General features: G+C 54.8%; 2 protein-coding genes across 2 annotated transcripts; both read left to right on the top strand.

The window, feature by feature from the left end:
- The first annotated feature begins 9,053 nt into the window (after positions 1–9,053).
- Positions 9,054–12,433, top strand: LOC121857467 (sialidase-like). The gene is made up of 3 exons (XM_042353518.1): positions 9,054–9,333; positions 9,725–10,528; positions 10,773–12,433. Exons 1-3 carry the CDS (start codon positions 9,054–9,056, stop codon positions 12,431–12,433), a joined length of 2,745 nt encoding a protein of 914 aa, XP_042209452.1.
- A 1,887-nt stretch (positions 12,434–14,320) lies between these two features.
- LOC121857465 (mucin-3A-like) lies at positions 14,321–18,978 on the top strand. Its single transcript, XM_042353517.1, has 3 exons — positions 14,321–14,436; positions 15,124–16,338; positions 18,381–18,978. The coding sequence occupies exons 1-3, from the start codon at positions 14,321–14,323 to the stop codon at positions 18,976–18,978; spliced, it is 1,929 nt and encodes a 642-aa protein (XP_042209451.1).
- Positions 18,979–23,853: the final 4,875 nt, after the last annotated feature.

The following is a 23,853-nucleotide window of genomic DNA, read 5'->3' as shown; positions in this document are numbered from 1 at the left end:
CCATGCTTCGTTTCAGTTACGTATTGCTGTGCAAGTTATAACCAATATAATAATTAGCTTCTCTAATATAATGTTTAGCTTCATAAATATAATGTTTAGCTCAATAATATCACCAATATAATGTTTAGCTCCACCAATATAATCATTTAGCTTTACCAATATAATGTTTAGCTTTACCAATATAATGTTTAGCTTAATAATAACCAATATAATGTTTAGCTCACCAATATAATGTTTAGCTTCACCAATATAATGTTTAGCTTCACCAATATAATATTTGGCTCCTGTATCTGATAATTTGACTCCCCAGGTTAGTAGTATTATGGTCGTATATATCGTTTTTAGTATAATTAACAACATTAATCATCTTTTGGCAACAATATGTATGGCGGTGATAATGGCGGCGTCTGTAGGTGCAACTTTATGATTCATCGAGAAAAACAATTATGTGTTTGCGCAGCAAGTGAGCCACATACAGACGGTTCTCAGTTCCCGATGCTATGTGAAACAAACGAATCCGTGAGAATCAATTACCGAGTCGTAAGTTAAATAAATCGATCAGTATTGAGAATCGTTCTTTGTGTCGTAGGTTAAAAGCGTAACTAGGATAATTTTACCGTCAGACTTTTAGAGACGCCAGGAACAGGTTATGAAATTAAGCTTTGGTTGGTGAAATAAAATTTTGACTTTGTGTTGAGGACAAAGTTATCTGCAAAATAATCAAGTCTCTGGGGCCTTCACTATACTGCTGTGACGTGTGATGATATGGTGTAATGTGACGTGTGATGGTGTTATGTGACGTGTGATGGTGGTGTAATGTGACGTGTGATGGTGTTATGTGACGTGTGATGGTGTTATGTGACGTGTGATGGTGTTATGTGACGTGTGATGGTGTTATGTGACGTGTGATGGTGGTGTAATGTGACGTGATGGTGTAACGTAACGTGTGATGGTGTAACGCGCTTGTGTGATGGTGTAACGTAACGTGTGATGTGGTGTAACGTAACGTGTGATGGTAACATAACGTGTGATGGTGTAATGTGACGTGTTGATGGTGTAACGTAACGTGTGATGGTGTAACGTAACGTGTGATGGTGTAACGTAACGTGTGATGGTGTTATGTAACGTGTGATGGTGTAACGTAACGTGTGATGGTGTAACATGTATGTGATGGTGTAACGTAACGTGTGATGGTGTAACGTAACGTGTGATGGTGTAATGTGACGTGTGATGGTGTAATGTGACGTGTGATGGTGTAATGTGACGTGTGATGGTGTAGGTTTTATATATGTATACGTGACTTTGTTTATTTTGTCATCTGCTTTTTCATAATTAATTTGTGAGGTTATATGTATGTAATGTGTGTAGTATGATTAGATGCTTGTGTGTGTGTGTGTGTGTGTGTGTGTGTGTGTCTTATCTGTGTGTTAGGTACGTTAACGTACGTACACACACACACACACACACACATACCAAACAAATCACAAACATTAAAAACAACATATAACAAACACATACAATGGTTAATTAGGTAAATAGTAATAACAAAAAGAATACATTAAATTAACGTAGTAATTAATTGTTCACTAATTGTAAACAAGTCACGTGGAATGAAAAACGATTTAGTTTATATAAAAAAAAAATAATTAAATGAAATATATCCGACCATTTTTGTATATATCTCAGCTAAACAATATAATGCTTGGGGCATATGGTTCATTATACTCTGATATAAATGTCAGTGTATATATGAGTCTTGGTTATACCGTCAATTTATATAATTTATATACTAAATATACATGAAGATGAAGAGATGCAATAGATGATGATGATAGAAATAGCAACAACAGCGAACAAGACGTCTTTTATAACCTTGATATACCTCCTTCACAACCCTGACATAACTCCTTTATAACTGTAATATTCCTTCTTTATAAACCTGATGTAACACACTATGGACCTCTCAACCACACTTTCTAAATCACTATACTCAAACCTAACCTAACCTCACAGACTTTCTAAATCACTATACTCTAAACTAACACAAAGCTAACACAAACCTAACCTAACCTCACAGACTTTCTAAATCACTATATAAACTAACACAAAGCTAACACTAACCTAACCTAACCTCACAGACTTTAAATCACTATACTCTAAACTAACACAAAGGCAACACTGACCTAACCTAACCTCCAGACTTTCTAAATCACTATACTCAAACCTAACACTAGCTAACACTAACCTAACCTAACCTCACAGACTTTCTAAATCACTATACTCTAACCTAACACTAACCTAACACTAAGCTAACACTAATCTAACCTAACCTAACTTAACCTAACCAAGTGTTGACAGCGGCACATAGGCGTGTGGGTGGGGCTAAACACATGCCCTATTATACGGGGAAGACTATGAACACTGGGTCAACAATACAAAGCTCTTAAGAAATGATGCATTCTTTGTGTTTAGTTTAAATGAATGAGAGTGGGCTGGGGGTGGGCGGGGTGGAGTGGGCTGGGGGTGAGTGGGCTGGGGGTGAGTGGGCTGGGGGTGAGTGGGCTGTGGGTGAGTGGGGTGGGTGAGTGGGGTGCTGAGTGTGGGCTGGGGGTAGTGGGCTGAGAGTGCTAGGGTGCATGGGCTGAAGGAGAGGGATGGAGGAGGGAGGATGAGGAGGTGGTGGAGGTGGAGGAGGGAGGGTGGAGGAGGAGGAGGTGTGGAGGAGGGAGGGTGGAGGAGAGAGAGGGGGTGGAGGGGGGAGGGTGGAGGGAGGGGTGGAGGGGGGAGGGGTGGAGGGGAGGGAGGGGTGGAGGGAGGAGTGGTGGAGGGGGGAGGGTGGAGGAGGAGGGAGGGGTGGAGGAGGGAGGGTGGAGGAGGAGGTGGAGGAGGGAGGGTGGAGGAGGAGTGGTGGAGGGAGGAGGAGGTGGAGGAGTGGTGGAGGAGGGAGGGTGGAGGAGGAGGGTGCAGGAGAGTGGTGGAGGGGGGAGGGTGGAGGAGGAGGGTGGAGGAGGAGGGTGGAGGAGGGAGGGGTGGAGGGAGGGGTGGAGGGAGGGAGGGTGGAGGGAGGGTGGAGGGAGGGAGGGGGAGTGGAGGAGGGTGGTGGAGGAGGAGGGAGGGTGGAGGGAGGAGGGGTTGAGGGGGAGGTGTGGAGAGGAGGGAGGGGGTGGAGGAGGGAGGTGGAGGATGGAGTGGTGGACGAGAGGTGTGGAGATGGAGTGGTGGAGGAGAGGGGGTGGAAGTGGAAGGTGTGGAGAGGTGGTGGAGGGAGGAGGGTGGAGGAGGAAGGTGTGGGAGGGGGTGGTGGAGAGAGAGAGTGGTGGAGGAGGGAGTGGTGGAGGGGAGGAGGGGGTGGAGGAGGGAGGGGTGGAGGAGGGAGAGGGGTGGAGGAGGGAGGGGTGGGGGGGAGGGGTGGAGGATGGAGTGGTGGAGGAGGAGGGGTGGAGGAGGGAGTGGTGGAAGGGTGGTGGAAGGGGAGGGTGGAGGGAGGAGTGGACGAGGGAGTGGGTGGAGGAGGGAGGGGTGGAGGAGGAGGGGTGGAGGAGGAGGGTGGAGGAGGTGGAGGGGGAGGTAGGGGAGGTGGAGGAGAGGGGTGGAGAGAGGGTGGAGGAGGAGGAGGGAAGGGTGGAGGAGAGTAGTGGAGGAGAGGTGGAGGAGGAAGGTGTGGAGGGAGGCGGTGGAGGAGGGGGGGTGGTGGAGGGAGGGGGTGTGGTGGAGGAGAGGGTGGAGGAGGAGGGGGTGGAGGAGGGAGGGGTGGAGGAGGGGAGGGGGGAGGGGGGTGGAGGAGGGAGGGGGTGGAGGAAGGGTGGAGGAGGGAGGGTGGAGGAGGGTGGTGGAGGAGAGTGGTGGAGAGGGAGGTGGAGGAGGGAGGGTGGAGGAGGAGGGTGGAGGAGGAAGGTGTGGAGGAGGGAGCGGTGGAGGAGGAGTGGTGGAGGAGGGAGTGGTGGAGGAGGGAGGGTGGGGAGGTGGTGGAGGAGGAGTGGTGGAGGAGGGAGGGGTGGAGGGAGGGGTGGAGGAGGAGGGGGGGGGTGGAGGAGGGGAGTGGTGGAGGAGGGGGTGGTGGAGGGGAGGGGTGGAGGGAGGAGGGTGGAGGAGGGAGGTGGAGGAGGGGGAGGTGGAGGAAGGTGTGGAGGAGGGAGCGGTGGAGGAGGGAGTGGTGGAGGGGGAGTGGTGGAGGAGGGAGGGGTGGAGGAGGGAGTGGTGGGGAGGGAGTGGTGGAGGAGGGAGGGTGGAGGAGGGAGGTTGGAGGAGGAGGGGTGGAGGAGGTGGTGGGGTGAAAGAAAGAGAAAATCTCTTCGACAAACAACCACCATAAAGACATAATCGATGAACCAGGTGTATGGACGCACCAAGCTCTCTCTCTCTCTTTTTTTTTTTTTTTTTTTTTCGAGGCACAACTCACATAAGTCACAGCTAATGTGTCCCAGAGACTTTATAGCGAGGAGGGACCTGTAGTGTGTGTGAATGTTTAATTTGTTTCTGTGTTATGTTTGAGAACACATCTGTAGTGAGTGTGTTTACATGCGCTTGACTTGTTTTGTATGGACCCCCCTCCTCCCTCAACCCCCAACTAATTGAATTACTTGGTTCAGTTCTGGTCACCGTACTACAGAATAGATATCTAATCCCTAGACAGCATACAGAGGAGAATGACAAGACTAATCCCAGGCATTAGGATCCTTGAGTACAGAGACAGGTTAAAGCATCTTAATTTGCACTCCCTCGAGAGACGTAGAGTGAGGGGCGAATGATCGAGGTGTACAAATGGAAGTCAAGGCAAAACAAAGGTGATATAACAAAGGTACTCAAGTTATCCAACCAGGAACGAACTCGTAACAATAGTTTTAAAATGGACAAATTTAGATTTAGGCGCAAAATAGGTAAACATTGGTTTGGAAAAAGAGTAGTGGACGAGAGGAACAAGTTACCAAACATCATCATTAACTCTAATACGCTGGATAGCTTCAAACATAGGTTGGATGGATATATGAGCGATAGGGGTTGGGTGTAAATGGGACTGCTCAGTATGGGTCAATAGGCTGGCTACAGTTTCCTCAATTCTTATGTTGTTATGGTTTTGACCTGTGGTGTAATGGTCAGCATCCTCGCCTCGCAAACCTCTGTCTACCCAGCAGTAATTGGGAAACTGGATGTTAATCGATTTACGGATTGTGTTCTGGGGTTAATGGTTAGCCAGTACAGTTGGCGAGTTGTCGGTATTCTCTGACTATTCTAGACACTGGGTCATGCAACTCGTTAACTTAGGATGTGTTGTTGTGTTGGTGACAGCTTCTACACCTTAAACACTGGGTCATGCAACTCGTTAACTTAGGATGTGGTTGTTGTGTTGGTGACAGCTTCTACACCTTAAACACTGAGTCATGCAACTCGCTTACTTGGGGTGTGGTTGTTGTGTTGGTGACAGCTTCTACACCTTAAACACTGAGTCATGCAACTCCTTACTTAGGGTGTGGTTGTTTTGTTGGTGACAGCTTCCACCTTAAACACTGAGTCATGCAACTCGTTAACTTAGGGTGTGGTTGTTGTGTTGGTGACAGCTTCTACCTTAAACACTGGGTCATGCAACTCGTTAACTTAGGGTGTGGTTGTTGTGTTGGTGACAGCTTCTACACCTTAAACAAATTCACGCCACGATTTCAAGGGGCTTTCATTATGTTTATCTTCCTTCTCCTTATTCCTCACATTATCCTCTCCTCCTCTCCTCTCTCCCCCCTCCGCCACTCCTCACCGTGATTCCCTCTGCTCTCATCACCTCCCCTGGTTCTGCTGCTTGAAGAATCTTGATTAAAGTCTGATTATTTTTCGCGGGTGACAATCTCTCTTCGTGTTTGTGCCAATTGAAGGTCAAATTAATCCCAACCTGACCTGACCTGACCTGACCTACTCTAACCTAACCTGACCTGATCTGATTTAGTCTAACCAAACCTGACCTGACCTGACCTGACCTACTCTAACCTAACCTGACCTGATCTACTCTAACCTAACCTGACCTGATCTGATTTAGTCTAACCTAACTTGATCTGACCTGATCTGACCTACTCTAGCCTAACCTGATCTGACCTACTCTAACCTAACCTGATATACTTTAACCTAACTTGACCTGACCTGACCTGACCTATTCTAACCTAACCTAACCTTACCTGACTTAACCTGACCTACTTTAACCTGGTAATGACGTCACAGCAGTTGGTTCTATTGGTGATGACGTCAAAACCGTTTTGATGACGTCACATCAATCGGTGATGACGTCAGAGGAGTTGGTGATGACGTCACATCAACTGAAACTTTAATTTTTATTTTTTTTTAATTCTCCCTTCCCTTCTCCTTTCTCTCATACCTCTTCCCTCCCTCATCTTTCCTTTAATCATTATTCTTATCACTCCACGGCGTGTGCAGTGTATGTTACTGAAGAGGTGGGGGAGACAGCATACCTACCTAGCTCATACACACGAGTTGACAGATACTGAGTAGAATTTCTGTTGCTGCACCAACAATACTTCAAACACAGCTACACAAACACACAACACCTCCACCAACCTCAACACAGGTACACAAACACACAACACCTCCACCAACCCTCCAACACAGGTACACAAACACACAACACTTCCACCAACCATCAAACACAGGTACACAAACACACAACCTCCACCAACCCTCCAACACAGGTACACAAACCAAACACCTCCACCAACCCTCCAACACAGGTACACAAACACACAACACCTCCACCAACCATCAAACACAGGTACCACAAACACACAACACCTCCACCAACCCTCCAACACAGGTACACAAACACAACACCTCCACCAACCCTCCAACACAGGTACACAAACACACAACCACTCCACCAACCCTCCAACACCGCTACACAAACACACAACACCTCCACCAACCTCAACACAGGTACAAACACAACACTCCACCAACCTCAACACCACTACAACACCTCCACCAACCATCCAACACACACAAACACACAACACCTCCACAACCCATCAACACAGGTACACAAATACACAACACCTCCACCAACCCTCCAACACCACTACACAAACACACAACACCTCCTCAACATCAACACCCTACACAAACACACAACACCTCCACCAACCCTCCAACACCGCTACAAAACACAACACCTCCACCAACCCTCCAACACCACTGCACAAACACACAACACCTCCCTAACCCTCCAACACCACTACACCAAACACACAACACCATCCACCAACATCAACACAGCTGCACAAACACACAACACTATCACCAACCCTCAACACAACTACCCAAACACAACACCTCCACCAACCCTCCTTCCCACAGCTACACAAACACACAACACCTCCACCAACCATCCTTACCACTACACAAACGCACAACACACCTCCACCAACCATCAAACACACGCTACACAAACACACAACACCTCCACCAACCCTCCAACACCACTACACCAAACACACAACACCTCCACCAACCACTCCAGCACAGCTACAAACACACAACACCTCCACCAACCATCCAACACCACTACACAAACACAAACTACCTCCACCAACCCTCCAACACCACTACACAAACACACAACACCTCCACCAACCCTCCAACACCGCTACACAAACACACAACACCTCCCAACCATCCAACACCACTACACAAACACACAACACCTCCACCAACCCCTCCAACACCACTACACAAACACACAACACCTCCACCAACCTCCAACACCCGCTACACAAACACACAACACCTCCACCAACCATCCAACACAGTTACACAAACACACAACACCTCCACCAACCCCTCCAACACAGCTACACAAACACACACACCTCCACCAACCATCCAACACAGTTACACACACACACACAACACCTCCACCAACCATCAAACAGCTACACAAACACACAACACCTCCACCAACCATCAACACCACTACACAAACACACAACACCTCCACCAACCATCCAACACCATACACAAACACACAACACCTTCACCAACCCTCCAACACCACTACACAAACACACAACACCTCCACCAACCCTCCAACACCTGCACCAACCACCAACACCTCCACCAGCCATCCAGCACCGCTACTGGAAGCACACAACGCATCACCAGCCTCAACACCACTGCACAAACACACAACATCACCAACCATCGACACCACTGCACAAACACAACGCATCCACCAACCCTCCAGCACCACTACACAAACACAACATCACCAGCCCTCCAGCACCACTACACAAACGCACAACACCTCACCAACCATCCAGCACCACTACACAAACACACAACGCATCACCAACCATCAACGCCGCTGCAGGCGCAGCACCATCACCAACCCTCCAGCGCCACTGCACCGAGCACAACGCATCACCGACCCGTCAGCACAGCTACTGAGCACAACGCATCACCAGCCATCAACGCCGCTGCTGAGCACACAACGCATCACCAACCGTCAGCACACGCTGCACTGAGCGCACAACGCATCGCAACCATCAACACCACTGCAAACACACAACACCTCCACCAACCCTCCCAGCACTGCTGCACAAACGCACAGCACATCACCAGCCACTCCAGCACCACTGCACAAACACGCAACACCTTCACCAGCCTCCAGCACCACTACCGAGCACACAACGCACTCCACCAGCCTCCAGCACAGGTTGCACAGAGCACACAACGCATCCACCACCCAGCACCACTGCACAGGCACGCAACGCACTCACCAGCCGTCCAGCACCGCTGCACAGGCGCACACAGCTGCATCACCCAGCCCATCAGCACCTACTGCACAGGCCTGAGCGCATCCACAGCCATCAGCACCGCTGCTGGAGCACTGCGCATCATGACCGTCAGGCGCATTCCTGGGCACGCAACGCATCACCGGCCCATCCAGCGCCGCTACTGAGCACAGACGCATCACCGGCCGTCAGCGCGACTGCGCAGGCACACAACGCATCACCGTCAGCACGGATTGCTGGACACACGCATCCGCCAGCACTCCCGGCACTATGCTGGAGCACGCAACGCATCACCAGCCCATCGGCAGCCACTGCACAGACGCACAGCGCATCACCAGGCCATCAGCGCCACTGCACCAGGCACGCAGCGCATCACCCAGCCATCCCGGCGCCGCTGCGCAGGCACGCACGCATCACCGGCCCATCGGCACCGCTGCTGAGCACGGCCGCATCACCAGCCATCGACCCGCTGCACAAACGCACAGCGCATACCTGACCATCAGCACGCTGCACCAGGCCGCACGGCACTATCACCGGCCATCCAGGCCGCGTGCGCAGACACGCACCATATCACCAGCCCACTCAGCTTGCACCTACTGAGCCACACAACACCTCCACCAACCCCTCCACACCGTGCCTGAGCCACACAACACCTCCACCAGCCATCCCAACGCAGCTACACAAACCCACAACACCTCCACCAGCCACTCCAAGCACACACACAAACACAACACCTCCACCAACCCTCCAACACCACTACACAAACACACAACACCCCCTCCACCAACCCTCCAGCACCACTTACACAAACACACAACACCTCCACCACCTCAACACCGCTACACAAACACACAACACCTCCACCAACCACTCCAGCACCGCTACACAAACACACAACACCCCACCGAACCTCAACACCACTACACAACACACTCCACCAGCCCTCAACACCGCTACTGAAACACACAGCACACCTCCACCAGCCACTCCAGCACCGGTACCTGAACACAGCACACCAGCCCTCCAGCACGCCTGCACAGGCGCAGCATCACGCGCCCTCGCGCCGCTGCACACCGCGCACAGCGCATCACCAATCCCAGCGCCGCTTCCACAAGCCGCACGAGCATCACCAGCCGCTCCGGCACCGCTGCTGGAGCACGCGCAGCGCATCATCCGGCCCTCCAACGCCGCTGCCCTGAGCACGCACACGCGCTCACCGACCCATCCCGGCACGGCTGCGCAGGCACCTGGCACGCATCACCCGCCCATCGCCTGCTGCGAGCACACGCGCATCACCGGCCATCCAGGCTGCGGCTGCACGCAGCGCATCACCAGCCCTCGGCACCGCTGCAGGCACGCAACGCATCCGCCGACCGTCGGGCACCGCTGCACAGACGCACAGCGCATCACCAACCATCGGCACCGCTGCACGGAGCACGCAACGCATCACCAACCTCGGCCTCGACTGCACAGGCACGCGAGCGCATCACCGGCCCATCCGGCGCCGCTGCGCAGATGCTGGCGCATCACCAGCCATCGGCGCCTGCACAGACCGCACGCGCATCACCAGCCCATCAGCACTGCATTTACTGAACGCAACGCATCACCGGCAACTCAGCACCGCTGCACGAGCACCAGCGCATCACCCGGCCCTCCAGCGCCACTGCACGACACGCACAACGCATCGCAGCCCTCCAGCACCGCTACACAGACACACAACGCACTCCACCAGCCCCTCAACACAGGTGCCTGAAACACACAACACGCTCCACCAACCCTCCAACACAGCTACACAAACACACAACGCATCTCACCAACCATCCAGCACAGTACGCACGCACACAGCACGCTCACCAACACATCGACGCGCTACTGCAAACACCGCAACGCATCACCAACCATCCAGCACCACTGCACAAACACACCAGCGCATCACCAGCCATCGCACCGCTGCACAAACACACAGCTTCCGCCAGCCCCATCGCGCAGCTACTGACGCAGCATCACGCAACCATCCAGCTCCACTGCACCAGGCACGCAACCGCATCACCAGCCACTCAACGCCGCTGCCTGACGCACAGCGCATCACCGGCCCTTCAGCGCCACTGCACCAGACGCCGCGCATCACTGCCTCGGCTCGCTGCGCACGCAACGCACTCACGCCAGCCGTCAACACGGCTGCGCAGGACACCACGCATCACCGGCCTCCGCGCCGCTGCACAGACGCACAACGCATCACCGGCCGCTCGACGCCGCTGCGACGCACCCAGCGCATCACCAGCCTCAGCGCCGCTGCGCAGACGCACCAGCGCATCACCCGACCGTCCCGGCTTGCCACTGCACAGAGCACACAACGCATCACCGACCATCCCGGCGCAGCTGCACAGGCACGCAGCGCATCACCACCGTCGCGCCGCCGCTGCACAGGCACACAACGCATCACCAACCGTCAGCGCCGCTGCAGGAGCGCAAGCGCATCACGGCCGTCAAGCCGTGCACCGGGCACACAGCGCATCTCCGACCACTCGACGCCGCTGCACAGACGCGCAGCGCATCACCGGCCATCCCGGCAGCTGCTCAGGCACGCTTTATCACCGACCGCTCCGCACCGCTGCTGGAGCACGCAACGCATCACCCGGCCGCTCGGCGCCACTGCGCTGACGCACAACGCATCACCGGCCATCGGCGCCACTGCACCAGACGCGCAGCGCATCACCGGCCATCCAGCGCCGCTGCGGAGGCGCAGCGCATCACCAGCCCCGCTCGGCACCATGCTGGGCACACAACGCATCGCAGCCGCATCGGCACCGCTACTGGAGCGCGCAACGCATCACCAGCCATCAGCGCCGCTGCAGCAGGCCGCACGGCGCATCACCGACCGTCAGCGTGGCTGCACTGGAGCGCACAGCGCATCACGCCAGCCGTCCAGCGCGCACTGCACGGAGCACGCAGCGCATCACCGATCGGCACCGCTGCTGGGCGCACGCAGCGCTCCGCGATATCGGCGCCGCTGCAGACGCACCGGCGCATCACCGGCCATCCGGTGCCCACTGCGCAGACGCAACGCATCACCGGCCATCGGCGCCGCTACACAGGCGCACCAACGCATCACCAGCCATCGACGCCGCTGCGCAGGCACCAGCGCATCACCGGCCATCAACGCACTGCGCAGACGCACAAGCGCGCATCACCAGCCGCTCGACACCGCTGCACAGGCGCACAGCGCATCACCGGCCATCGATGCCGCTGCAGGCACGCAAGCGCATCACCAGCCGTCCGGCACGGCTGCACAGACGCAGCGCATCCCACCGGCCATCCGCATTACTGCGAGCACACAGGCGCATCACCCGGCCCATCGGCGCCGCTGCAGCAGCCGCGACGCATCACCGGCCTGTCCCAGCTGCCGCTGCACAGGCGCACGCAACGCATCACCCGGCCCATCAGCGCCGTGCACCAGGTACTGGCGCATCACCGGCCATGATGCACCGCTGCGCAGGCGCACGACGCATCAGCCGGCCATCGGCGCCGCTGCACAGGCCTGGCGCATCACCGGCCATCGCGGCGCTGCTGCGCCGGCAGACGCATCACCGGCCATCGCGCTTCCTGAACGCAGGCTTTTATCCGCCGACCTCAGGCCGCCGCTGCACTGAGCGCACCAGCGCATCACCAACCCATCGGCACCGCTACTGGAGCACACAGCGCATCACCAGCCATCGTGCCGCTGCACAGACGCACAACCGCATCGCGACCGTCAGCACTGCTGCTGGGCATGCAAGCGCATCACCAGCCGCAGCGCCGCTGCACAGAGCACTGCGCCTCCCCGGCCATCGGCACCGCTGCTGGGCGAGCGCTACCGACCTCCGGCTTGCCGCTGCACAGGCCGCAGCGCATTCCGCAGGCCATCCGGCACCGCTGCACAGGCCACACGCATCACCAGCCGTCCAGCGCCGCTGCAGAGCACGCGCATCGCAGGCCGTCGATGCCGCTGCACAGACGCGCGCGCATCACGCCAATATCGGCGCAGCTGCACAGACGCGCAGCGCATCACCCAGCCATCCAGCGCCGCTGCTGAGCACGCAACGTCACGGCCATCAGCACCTGCCTGCGCAGCGCATCCACCAGGCCCATCGGCCACATTACTGAAACGCAACGCATCACCAACCGACTCAGCACCACTGCACAAACACACAACGCATCTCCGGCCACTCAGCACCGCTGCCTGAGCCACACAACGCATCACCAACCCTCCAACACCACTGCACAGACGCACAACGCCTCCACCAGCCACTCCAGACCACTACACAAACACACAACACCTCCACCAGCCACTCCAGCACTGCACTGCGCAAACACACAACGCATCACCAACCATCCAGCACATTTCACAAACGCACCAGCGCATCACCAACCATCCAGACCCGCTACCAGGCACACACGCACTCACCAGCCCCTCCAGCACCGCTGCACAAACGCACCAACGCATCACCCAGCCGTCAGCTTGCTGCTGCTGGGCACACAGCCACTCCACGCCAGCCACTCCAGCACGCTACCCTGAGCCACCGCAACGCACTCCACCAGCCCATCCAGCACCGCTGGCCTGAGCCAGGCTCACCAGCCATCGCTTGCCGCTACCTGAGACACGCAACGCATCACCAGCCGCAACACAGGTGCCTGAGCACACAAACGCCTCCGCCAGCCATCAGCACCACTGCACAGACACGCAACACATCACCAGCCGTCCGACGCCGCCCTACACAAACACTGGCCTCACCCAACCCACTCCAGCACCACTGCACCAGGCATTGCCGCTCACCAACCCTCCAGCGCCGCTACTGCGACACACAACGCATCACCAGCCCTCAGCACCACTGCACAAACGCACAACGCATCACCAGCCCTCGATAGCCGCTGCACAAGCGCACAACATATCACCAGCCATCGGCACCGCTGCTGGTGCGCGACGCATCAGCCGGCCATCAGCGCAGCTGCTGGTACGGCGCATCGCAGTATCATGCCTGCTGGAGCACGCAGGCATCACCGACCCATCTGTTCTGGAGCATGGCACTTTCCGCTGACTGTGGCTTCGCTGCAAGGCGCTCCAGGCTTGACCGTCCATGGCACCACTGGTGGGCACGGCGCATCACGCAGCCCATTCCGGCGCACGGCTGCTGAGCGGGCAGCACGCTTCACCGGCCATCGACGCCGCTGCACAGGCGCATGGCGCGCTCCAGCGGCACTCGTTGCCGCTGCTGGGACACAAGCGCATCACCAGCCATCAACGCCGCTGCACCGACGCACAGCATCACCAGCCGTCAGCACCGCTGCTGAGCACACAGCATCACCAGCCATCGCAGGGTGTGAGCACGCTGCTGTTCCTCCTGACATCCGGCTTGCTGCTGGGCACGGCGTCACCAGCCTCGGCTTTCGCTGACAGTCGCAGCGCATCGCTTTAGCTCTGCGGCCACGGCTTTACCTGGCCTCCAGCACCACTGCTGAGGCAAACGCATCCACCAGCCTCGCAGCTTCGCTGACGCATCATGGGGTCCGGCTTTTCACCTGGCCTAAGCGCGTCACCAGGTCCATCGCCTCTGCACGAGCCTCTGACGCTCGCAGCCACTGGGCAGGAGCTGCACAGACACGCGGCATCGGCACCGTCAGCCGTTTTAGCGCATCCTGCCCATCCAGCACCGCTTCTTAAACACACAACACCTCCACCAACCATCAGCGCAATGCACAAACGCACAGCATCACGCCAGCCACTCCAGCACCGCTGCACAAACACAACGCATCACCAGCCCTCCAGCACGGGTGCCTGAGCCTGCACAACACCTCTTGACCACTCCAACGCACTGCACAGAGCACACAACGCATCACCAGCCACTCCCGACACCACTACACGCAACGCATCACCAATATCCAGCACGGGTTGCCTGAGCGCACGACGCATCACCAGCCTCCGGCTTGCCACTGCACAGGCACACACAACGCATCACCAGCCATCCAGCACCCTTTCTGCACAGGCCACTGACGCATCACCCAGCCCCTCCAGCGCCGCTGCACGAGCCGCACAACACTCCGCCTGACCCCACCATCGCCGCACTGCACAGGCCACGCAACGCATCACCGACCATCCAGGCGCGACTGCTGAGCCCGCACAACCGCATCACCCGGCCCTCAGGCACCGCTTCTGCACAGACGCAACGCATCACCAGCCATCCCGGCACGGCTGCGCAGAAACGCACAGCACACTCGCAGCCCCTCCAGCACGTTGCTGAGCAACACCTCACCAGCCCATCGACACGGCTGCCTGGAAGCACACAGCGCATCACCAACCCCTCAGCACCGCTCTGCGACACACGGCACCTCCACCAGCCATCGGCACCACTGCACAGGTACGCACAACGCATCACCAGCCATCCAGCACCACTGCGCAGGCACAGCGCATCCGCAACCCTCCCGGCACTTTTCTGGGCCTGACGCATCACCAGCCTCGGCGCACGCTGCTGGGCAGCGCATCACTTATTATCAGCACCACTGCTGAGCACACAACACCTCCTGTGCCACTCCGACACAGCTACGCAAACGCAACACATCGCAACCTCGGCATGACTGCTGGGCACAACACACTCCACCCGGCCTCCAGCACGGATTGCCTGAGCACACAACGCATCACCAGCCCCTCCGGCATTTCTGAAACGCACAACGCATCCACCCAGCCCTCCAGCACCCGCTACACAGGCACAACGCACTCACCGGCCATCAGCACCACTCACACAGAGCACACAGCACATCACCAGCCTCGACGCCTTTCACCAAACGCACAACGCATCACACCAGCCCATCAGCACCACTGCACGAGCCGCGCGACACCCTCCGCCGACCCTCCAGCACGGGTGCCCCAGAGCACACGGCATCACCAGCCTCCAGCACCGCTGCTGGAGCACGCATCACCCGGCAAATCCCAGCACCGCTGCGGTACTGACACGCATCACCAGCCGCCAAGCACCACTGCACAGGCACGCGCATCTGCCATCCCAGCGCCACTGCACCAGACGCACAGCGCATCACTTGACCTCGGCACGCTACTGAGCACACCAGCGCATCACCAGCCACTCGCGGCACGGCTACCTGAGCACACAACACATCACTGGCCTCTGTTTTGCAATGCTGAGCACAACGCATCACCGGCCATCGGCACCACTACGCAGGCCACGCAGCATCTGCCGACTGCGTCAACACCACTACACAAACGCAGCATCCATGACCATCGCTTGCCGCTACTGAGCACACGGCACCATCACCAACCATCCAGCACCGCTACTGAAACGCACAACACCTCCACCAACCGCTCCAGCACCGCTACCGACACCTGGCACTTTATCACCAGCCATCCAGCACTTGCTGCACAAACACACAACGCATCACCCAACCATCCAGCGCTGCCGCAGAGCACACAGCGCACTCCACCAGCCCTCGGCACAGCTACTGAGCACCTGGCACTTATCACCAACCCCTCCAGCACGGTTGCTGTTGCCCGCACTCCACCAACCCTCCGGCACGCTGCACCAAACGCACAACACATCACCAACCCTCCAGCACCCTGCACAAACCGCGCTCCCACCAGCCCCTCCAGCACGGATTGCACAAACTACACAACCTCCGCCAACCCTCCAACACCACTACACAAACACACAACACCTCCACCAACCTCCAGCCACAAACCACACAACACCTCTTCAACCCTCCAGCACCACTACACAAACACACGCTCACCAACATCAACACTACACAAACACACAACACCTCCACCAACCACTCCGGCACCCTACAAACCTTTTCTGCTTACCTCCGCAACCATCAACACCACTACACAAACACACACAACACTCCACCAACCACTCAACACCGCTACACAAACACACAACACCTCCACCAACCGTAAACACCACTGCAACCCGCCCCTCCACCAACCCTCAGCACCACTACACAAACACACAACATCACCAACCATCCAGCTTACCACTACCCTGACGCCCTCCACCAACCCATCAACACCGCCACACAAACGCACAACACACCTCCACCGGCCCTCCAGCACACCACTACACAAACACCTTTTATCACCAACCCTCCAGCACAGGTACACAGGCACACAGCACATCCACCAACCTCCAGCACCGCTACACAAACACACAACACACTCACCAACCGTCGGCGCCGCTGCACAGCAGACGCACGCAACGCATCACCGACCCCATCGGCTTTTGACTGCTGAACGCAGCGCATCACCCTCCCGGCACCGCTGCGGGCCGCAGCGCATCACTTGACCGCTCGACGCCGCTACGCAGACGCACAACGCATCACCGACCGTCAGCGCACGCTGCACAGGTGCGCGACACTATCCGCAGCCGTCCCGACGCCGCTGCGCAGGCCCGCACAGCGCATCACGCCGGCCCCTCGGCGCCCACTGCACGGAGCACGCAGCGCATCTTGATATCGCTTGCCACTGCACAGGCACAGCGCATCACCGGCCGTCCCGGCGCAGCTGCTGGAGCGCAGCGCATCACTTGACCGTCGGCGCACTGCACGGAGCGCACGCAGCGCATCGCGGCCCCGCTCCGGGCACCGCTGCTGGAGCCGCGAGCGCATCCGCGGCCCATCGACTTACACTGCACCGGAGCCTGGCGCATCACCGGCCCATCTGACACCACTGCTGGACGCGCAGCGCATCACCCAGCCGTCGACACCGATGCACGGAGCACTGGCGCATCACCCAGCCATCAGAGCACCACTGCCTGGGCCACACATCCTGACCTCGTGCCACTGCACAGAGCACACAACGCATCACCAGCCGCATCGGCACGCTGCCTGAGCACAACATCACCAGCCTCAATGCCTGCACAAACCTGACGCATCACCAACCCACTCGACACCACTTTCACTGGAAACACGCACAACACCTCCACCAGCCCATCAGCACCACTGCAAACACGCAACGCATCACCAACCATCAAGCCACCGCCTACGCAAACGCAGCACCTCCGCAGCCACTCCAATGCCACTGCTGAGCCCCAGCACATCACGCAACCCTCAACGCCACTGCACAGGCACGCACAGCACATCCACCCAACCCTCCAGCGCCGCTGCACAGGCACACAACGCATCACCAGCCGTCCAGCACCCGCTGCACGACACACAGCACACTCCACCGGCCCTCGGCACCACTGCACCGACACACAACGCATCACCAGCCCATTCAGCACCACTTTCACTGCGACACACAACGCATCACTTCGACCGTCAACACCGCTTCTTTGCGACACACAACACCTCCACCGGCCATCAGCTTGCCATGCACAAACCACACAGCTTACTTATCCACCAACCCACTCCAGCACCACTGCACAAACACACCAACGCATCACGCAACCATCCAGCACCACTGCACAAACACTGACACCTCCACCAACCATCCAGCTTACAGCCCTGCACAAACCCAGCATCACCAACCGTCCAGCACCGCTACTGGGCCACACCAGCACTCACCAACCATCCGGCACCCTGCACAAACACACCAACGCATCACCAACCCTCCAGCACCCAGCTACACCTGAGCACACCAGCACATCCGCAGCCCATCAGCACCCGCTGCCTGACACACAGCACCTCACCAGCCCACTCCGGCACCGCTTCACACAGAGCACACCAACGCACATCACCAACCATCCAGAGCACCGCTGCACAGACGCACCAACGCATCACCAACCGTCCAGCACCGCTGCACAGAGCACGCAGCACTCACCAGCCGTGGCTGCCTGCAAACCGCAACATCACCCAGCCACTCGACGCCGCCTGCCTGAGCCCCACTGTACGCTCCGCCAGCCCATCAACGCCGCTACGGGCGCACAGCGCATCACCCGACCGTGAAAACGCCACTGCACCAGAGCACACAGCGCATCATGACCCATCAACACCGCTACTGAGCACACAGCGCATCATAAGCCACTCGGCTTGCCACTGCACAGAGCCACACCAACGCATCTTGACCATCCGGCGCAGCTGCACAGGCCTGGCAGATCACGCCGACCGTCGGCTTTCACTGCGCAGAGCACGCAACGCATCACCACCGGCCATCGGCACCACTGCACAGGCACGCAGCGCATCACCAGCCATCGGCACCGCTGCTGAGCACTGACACCTCACCAACCGTCGGCACCGCTGCTGAGCACACAACACGCTCCACCAGCCCGCCAGCACCACTGCTGAGCGCACAGCACCTCCTTGACCTCAACACCGCTGCACAAACGCAACACCTCCGCCACTCAGCACTGCATTTCTGCACAAACCGCACAACTTATCCACCAGCCGTCAACACGAATTGCACAAACACCACTTTATCACCAACCGCATCCAGCACGGGTGCTACCAGGCGCACACCTCCACCAGCCCATCAACACAGCTGCACAGGCCGCACCAGCGCATCACCGGCCCATCGGCACCGCTGCGCAGGCGCACAACGCATCACCAACCATCCAGCACCACTGCACAAGAGCACACAGCGCATCATGACCATCCAGCACGGCTGCACAGAGCACACAACGCATCACCAACCGTCCAGCACCACTGCACAGAGCACACAACGCATCACCAACCTCTGCTTGCAAGCTGCACAAACACACAACGCATCACCAGCCATCAGCACGGCTGCACAGAGCACACAACGCATCACCAACCCTCCAGCTTTTCGCTTCACACAAACCCACACAGCGCTATCACCAGCCCTCCAGCACCACTGCACAAACACACAGCACGCACTCCGCAACCGTCGACACCACTGCACAGGTACACAACGCATCACCGGCCCTCCAGCGCCGCTGCACAGAGCACGCAACGCATCACCCGGCCACTCCAGCACCGCTGCACCAGAGCGCACAGCGCATCACCGGCCGTCGGCTTGCCGCCACACCAGAGCGCACAGCGCATCACCGACCGTCGGCACCACTGCGGGCACTGACATCACCAGCCCTCAACACCCGCTACACAGAGCACACAACACCTCCACCAGCCTCCAGCACCACTACACAAAACACACAACACCTCCACCAACCATCCAACACCACTGCACAAACACACAACACCTCACCAACCATCAACACCACTACACAAACACACAACACAAGCTAAAATCAACAAAACAAACAGAGGAAAAATGTAACCGAAGTATGCACGAACTGACGAAGGCTAAACAAAAAGGAACAGCAGAAAATAAAACGATGAAAGAGACACAGGGCCGTCAGAAAGATAAACAAAGCAGACCCCTTGGAAATAAAAAAACAGACGTATTTTCTCAGCAAAATTTACAAGTGCAGAAATTAAGCGAGAATAATATTTGACTGTGTCATATTTACATATTGATGGGCTACTAGAAATTTTCCTCATTCCTTTCTCCATCCTTCTCTCTCCCCCTCCCTCTCTCTCTCCATCCCCCCTTCCCTCCCTCTTTCCTTCCTCTCCGCCCTTCGTTAGTGCCACAACAAAAAACATATTGATTCCTCCATCTTGTATCTCTCTCTCTCTCTCTCTCTCTCCCTTAATACCCAACTTCCTTGCACACGCATTAATAGGTTGGCCTAGTTACCTCTGTCCTTATAAATAATAATATTAATCGAGCATCATCTGAGTGGTACCGTAGTCCCTCGAAAATATTACCATGACCTGCCTAACACTCGTAGATCTGTTGCTGTAAATTTGAAATAGTCACTGCTAGAAGTCTTCCTCATGTCCTCATTTTCATGCCTCCTCTTGAAAAGTGGCCAGCAAACTTCGAATGTGATGTCATACGTATATAAAAAAAAGTTAGTTAAATATATATGTGTTACAAGGGTAACATCGACAACTTCAGTGTTCGCAAAAGTTCATTTAAACTGTAAAAAATCATCAGTATATTAAATATTTAATCCTATTCATTATGTTCTGAATTTGATAGCTCTAAATTATATTGAATAACCCAGGTACCTTAATTGTGATACATAGACAATTGCAAATGCATTACATTGTTATGACTGAAACAAAATATTTAACATCTGTCCTTAGTATTGTTAGTATGTGTGAAATTTACCTACTCCTTGCTTCTTGAAAAGTACCTTATTTATGGTGAAATATGCTTTTAAATTCAATGTATTCCCCCATTGCTTCTTAGAACATGAAACACATAAACTATTTCCTTTCTCCAAGCTTATTTATTATATTTTTAAGTATATTTTCACTAAATTTTCACTTCTCTCCAGCTTTTTTGTGCTGTGTTTGTTTTCTGCAGCTCGGGGTTCAGTCGTAAGAATAGAAATATTTTGTGCAGGAGAGTACGAATTTTGCTCAGTTGTTGTATTCTAAGTTGGTTGCTGCTGTTTTTGTCTCTGCTTTAGTTCTACTTCTGCCGATGATGAAACTTTTTCATGATTAATATTTGAAGAAAAACGGTTGGTTTTGGGTAAAAAAATAAATACATCGGCAGTGGTATTATCGATGTGGGTGATGCATCGGCAGTGGTGCATCATGATGATGCATCAGCTTGATGTCATTAACGGTGATGCTGGCAGTGATGCATAAGCTGATGCGTCAATGTGTTGCATCAGCAGTGATGTCATTGCGGTGATACGCTTCAATGATGCATCAATGCTGTTGCATCAACGGTGATGCATCATCGTGATGCATCGCGGTGATGCCGCAGCTCAATGCTGTTGCATCAGCGGTGATACTGTGTGCTCATCAATGTGCATCGTGCTGTTGCATCGGCAGTGATGCATCTTATTGATGCATCGGCACTGTTGCATCGGCAGTTGATGCATCGGCAGTGATGCTCGGCGGTGTGCATCAACGGTGATGCATCGGTGATGCGTCGTAGTACGTTAATGCTGTTGATGCGGTGTGCATCATCGATGTTATGGCGCAGTGCGTCGGCGCTGATGCATCAGGTGTTGCATCGCGGTGATCGTCATCGTGATGCATCAATGCTGTTGCATCGGAGTGATGCATCATGGTTGGCACTGTTATCTTCAGTGATGTGGTGATACATCAACGGTGATGCATCAACGGTGATGATCGTCATTGGTCATCATAACTGTTGCATCAGCGGTGATGCATCGCGTGATGCATCGGCGGTGATGCATCAACGGTGATGCATCATCGTGATACGTGTTATGCGTCGGCGATGCATCGTCAATGATGCATCAACTTTGTGTCAACGCTGTTGCATCGGCGGTGATGCATCAACGGTGATACATCATCGATGATGCACATCAATACTGTTGCATCAACGGTGATGCATCAGCAGTGATGCATCAACGGTGATGCATCAACGCGGTGATGCATCGACGGTAATGCATCGGCGGTGATGCATCAACGGTGATGCACAACGTGATACATCAACACTGATGCATCAACGGTGATGCATCACCAGCTGATGCATCGCTGCCGTGCATCAGCGTTGATGCATCAACGGTGATGCATCAACGGTGATACATCAACGATGACCATCAACGGTGATGCATCGGCAGTGATGCATCAGCGGTGATGCATCAGCGGCATGGGTGATGCATCGCGGTGATGCATCGGCGGTGATGCATCGGCGCTGATGCATCGGCAGTGATGCATCAGCGGTGATGCATCGGCGGTGATGCATCGGCAGTGATGCATCGTCGTGATGCATCAACGCTGATGCATCAACAGTGATGCATCGCGGTGATACATCAACGCACTGATATATTAATGGTGGACATCAGCTCGCTCGTATCAATAAATAAATTTTTTGTTTTTCTTCTGTTTCTAAGACCTGTCCATGCATTAGATTTAGTTACGAACATGATAGAATATATAACATGATGTGGGAGCTTTGAAACAGGCCACTGGTCATTTACACCGGATATTGCACCAATGGGCGTTGACCAGAGGTTGACAGCCGCCCACCGTGCCTCGAGGCTCGCCTTCACTCGACAGTATGTCGATAAGGAGGAGCAATTTGGGGCAAGAGTTGTGTTCAGCCAACAACCTTGGCCGTGTCCATGTGTGGCGCCAAAACAACACAAGGTAACGTACCCATAAGTTTGTTTACAACCTGTAACGTGGTTAATTTTAGTATACTATATATCAAATTACTTTATGAAATACCGTATATCTTGTAGTAAATAACAAATAATAATTTAACATGAAAGTGAAGAATATCACAAAGTGATAAGGTCTACATTATTTTACCTGAAATACTGAACTGTCAACCCGTCCAGTACTGCCCCGTAAGACCCAGTGGCGAGTTACGGACGGACGGACGGACAGAACCATTGCTATACCGTACAGTATATCCCCAAACTTTCGGTCCGGGAGGAATACTGAGAGAAATAAATTTACCGCCGGTCAACAACGCTCCTGATACAGTAAAACGAATGACTTTCTGTCTTCATAAAACTTACAAACATTGGTGTTTGACGCAAGTTTAGGAAAATGTGGCATCCCTAAAAATTACACCGAAAAATACTTTATGTTCTTGAAACACGAGGAGGTGGTCTAATGCTCCCGAGGTGTGAGGACGTTCCTGAGGCATGAGTGTGAGGACGTTCCTGAGGCATGAGTGTGGGGACGTTCCTGAGGGTAAAAGCGTAACGTTCCTTTAAAACTGTTGTGGAACGAGAAGGACTCCAGACTTAGCTGATGAATAAAACGATAACCAATGAATATGATAACTTGGCCGTACCTGAGATATGGTGTGTTAATGTCCCACGAAGAGCTGTTTTAACTCACACTTACCTGGAAAAAGAAAAGGAAAATATAGTTGACATTATCTGCCGTCTAACCCCACCCCACAAGCCTATATGATTATTAACACTTAACTCACAGGAACAGCTAGGACAGAACCAATGATCTTAAGCATTAGTTTATACCAAATGAATGATTAAGAGAACTTGTTCAATATGTCAACAACACAACAGAGGGATAGTTACCTTGTGCTGATGGGAACCCTGGTGCCATACAGGGTCACCTCCAGGCACCGTCTTGACACTTTTATGACACCTCATGGCACTTG

The sequence above is a fragment of the Homarus americanus genome, unplaced genomic scaffold (genome assembly GCF_018991925.1).
Source record: "Homarus americanus isolate GMGI-L3 unplaced genomic scaffold, GMGI_Hamer_2.0 scaffold4630, whole genome shotgun sequence".
NCBI classification, from domain to species: Eukaryota; Metazoa; Arthropoda; class Malacostraca; order Decapoda; family Nephropidae; genus Homarus; species Homarus americanus.
The sequence above is the reverse complement of the archived record's forward strand: the minus strand, read 5'-3'. Positions and strand labels throughout refer to the sequence as shown.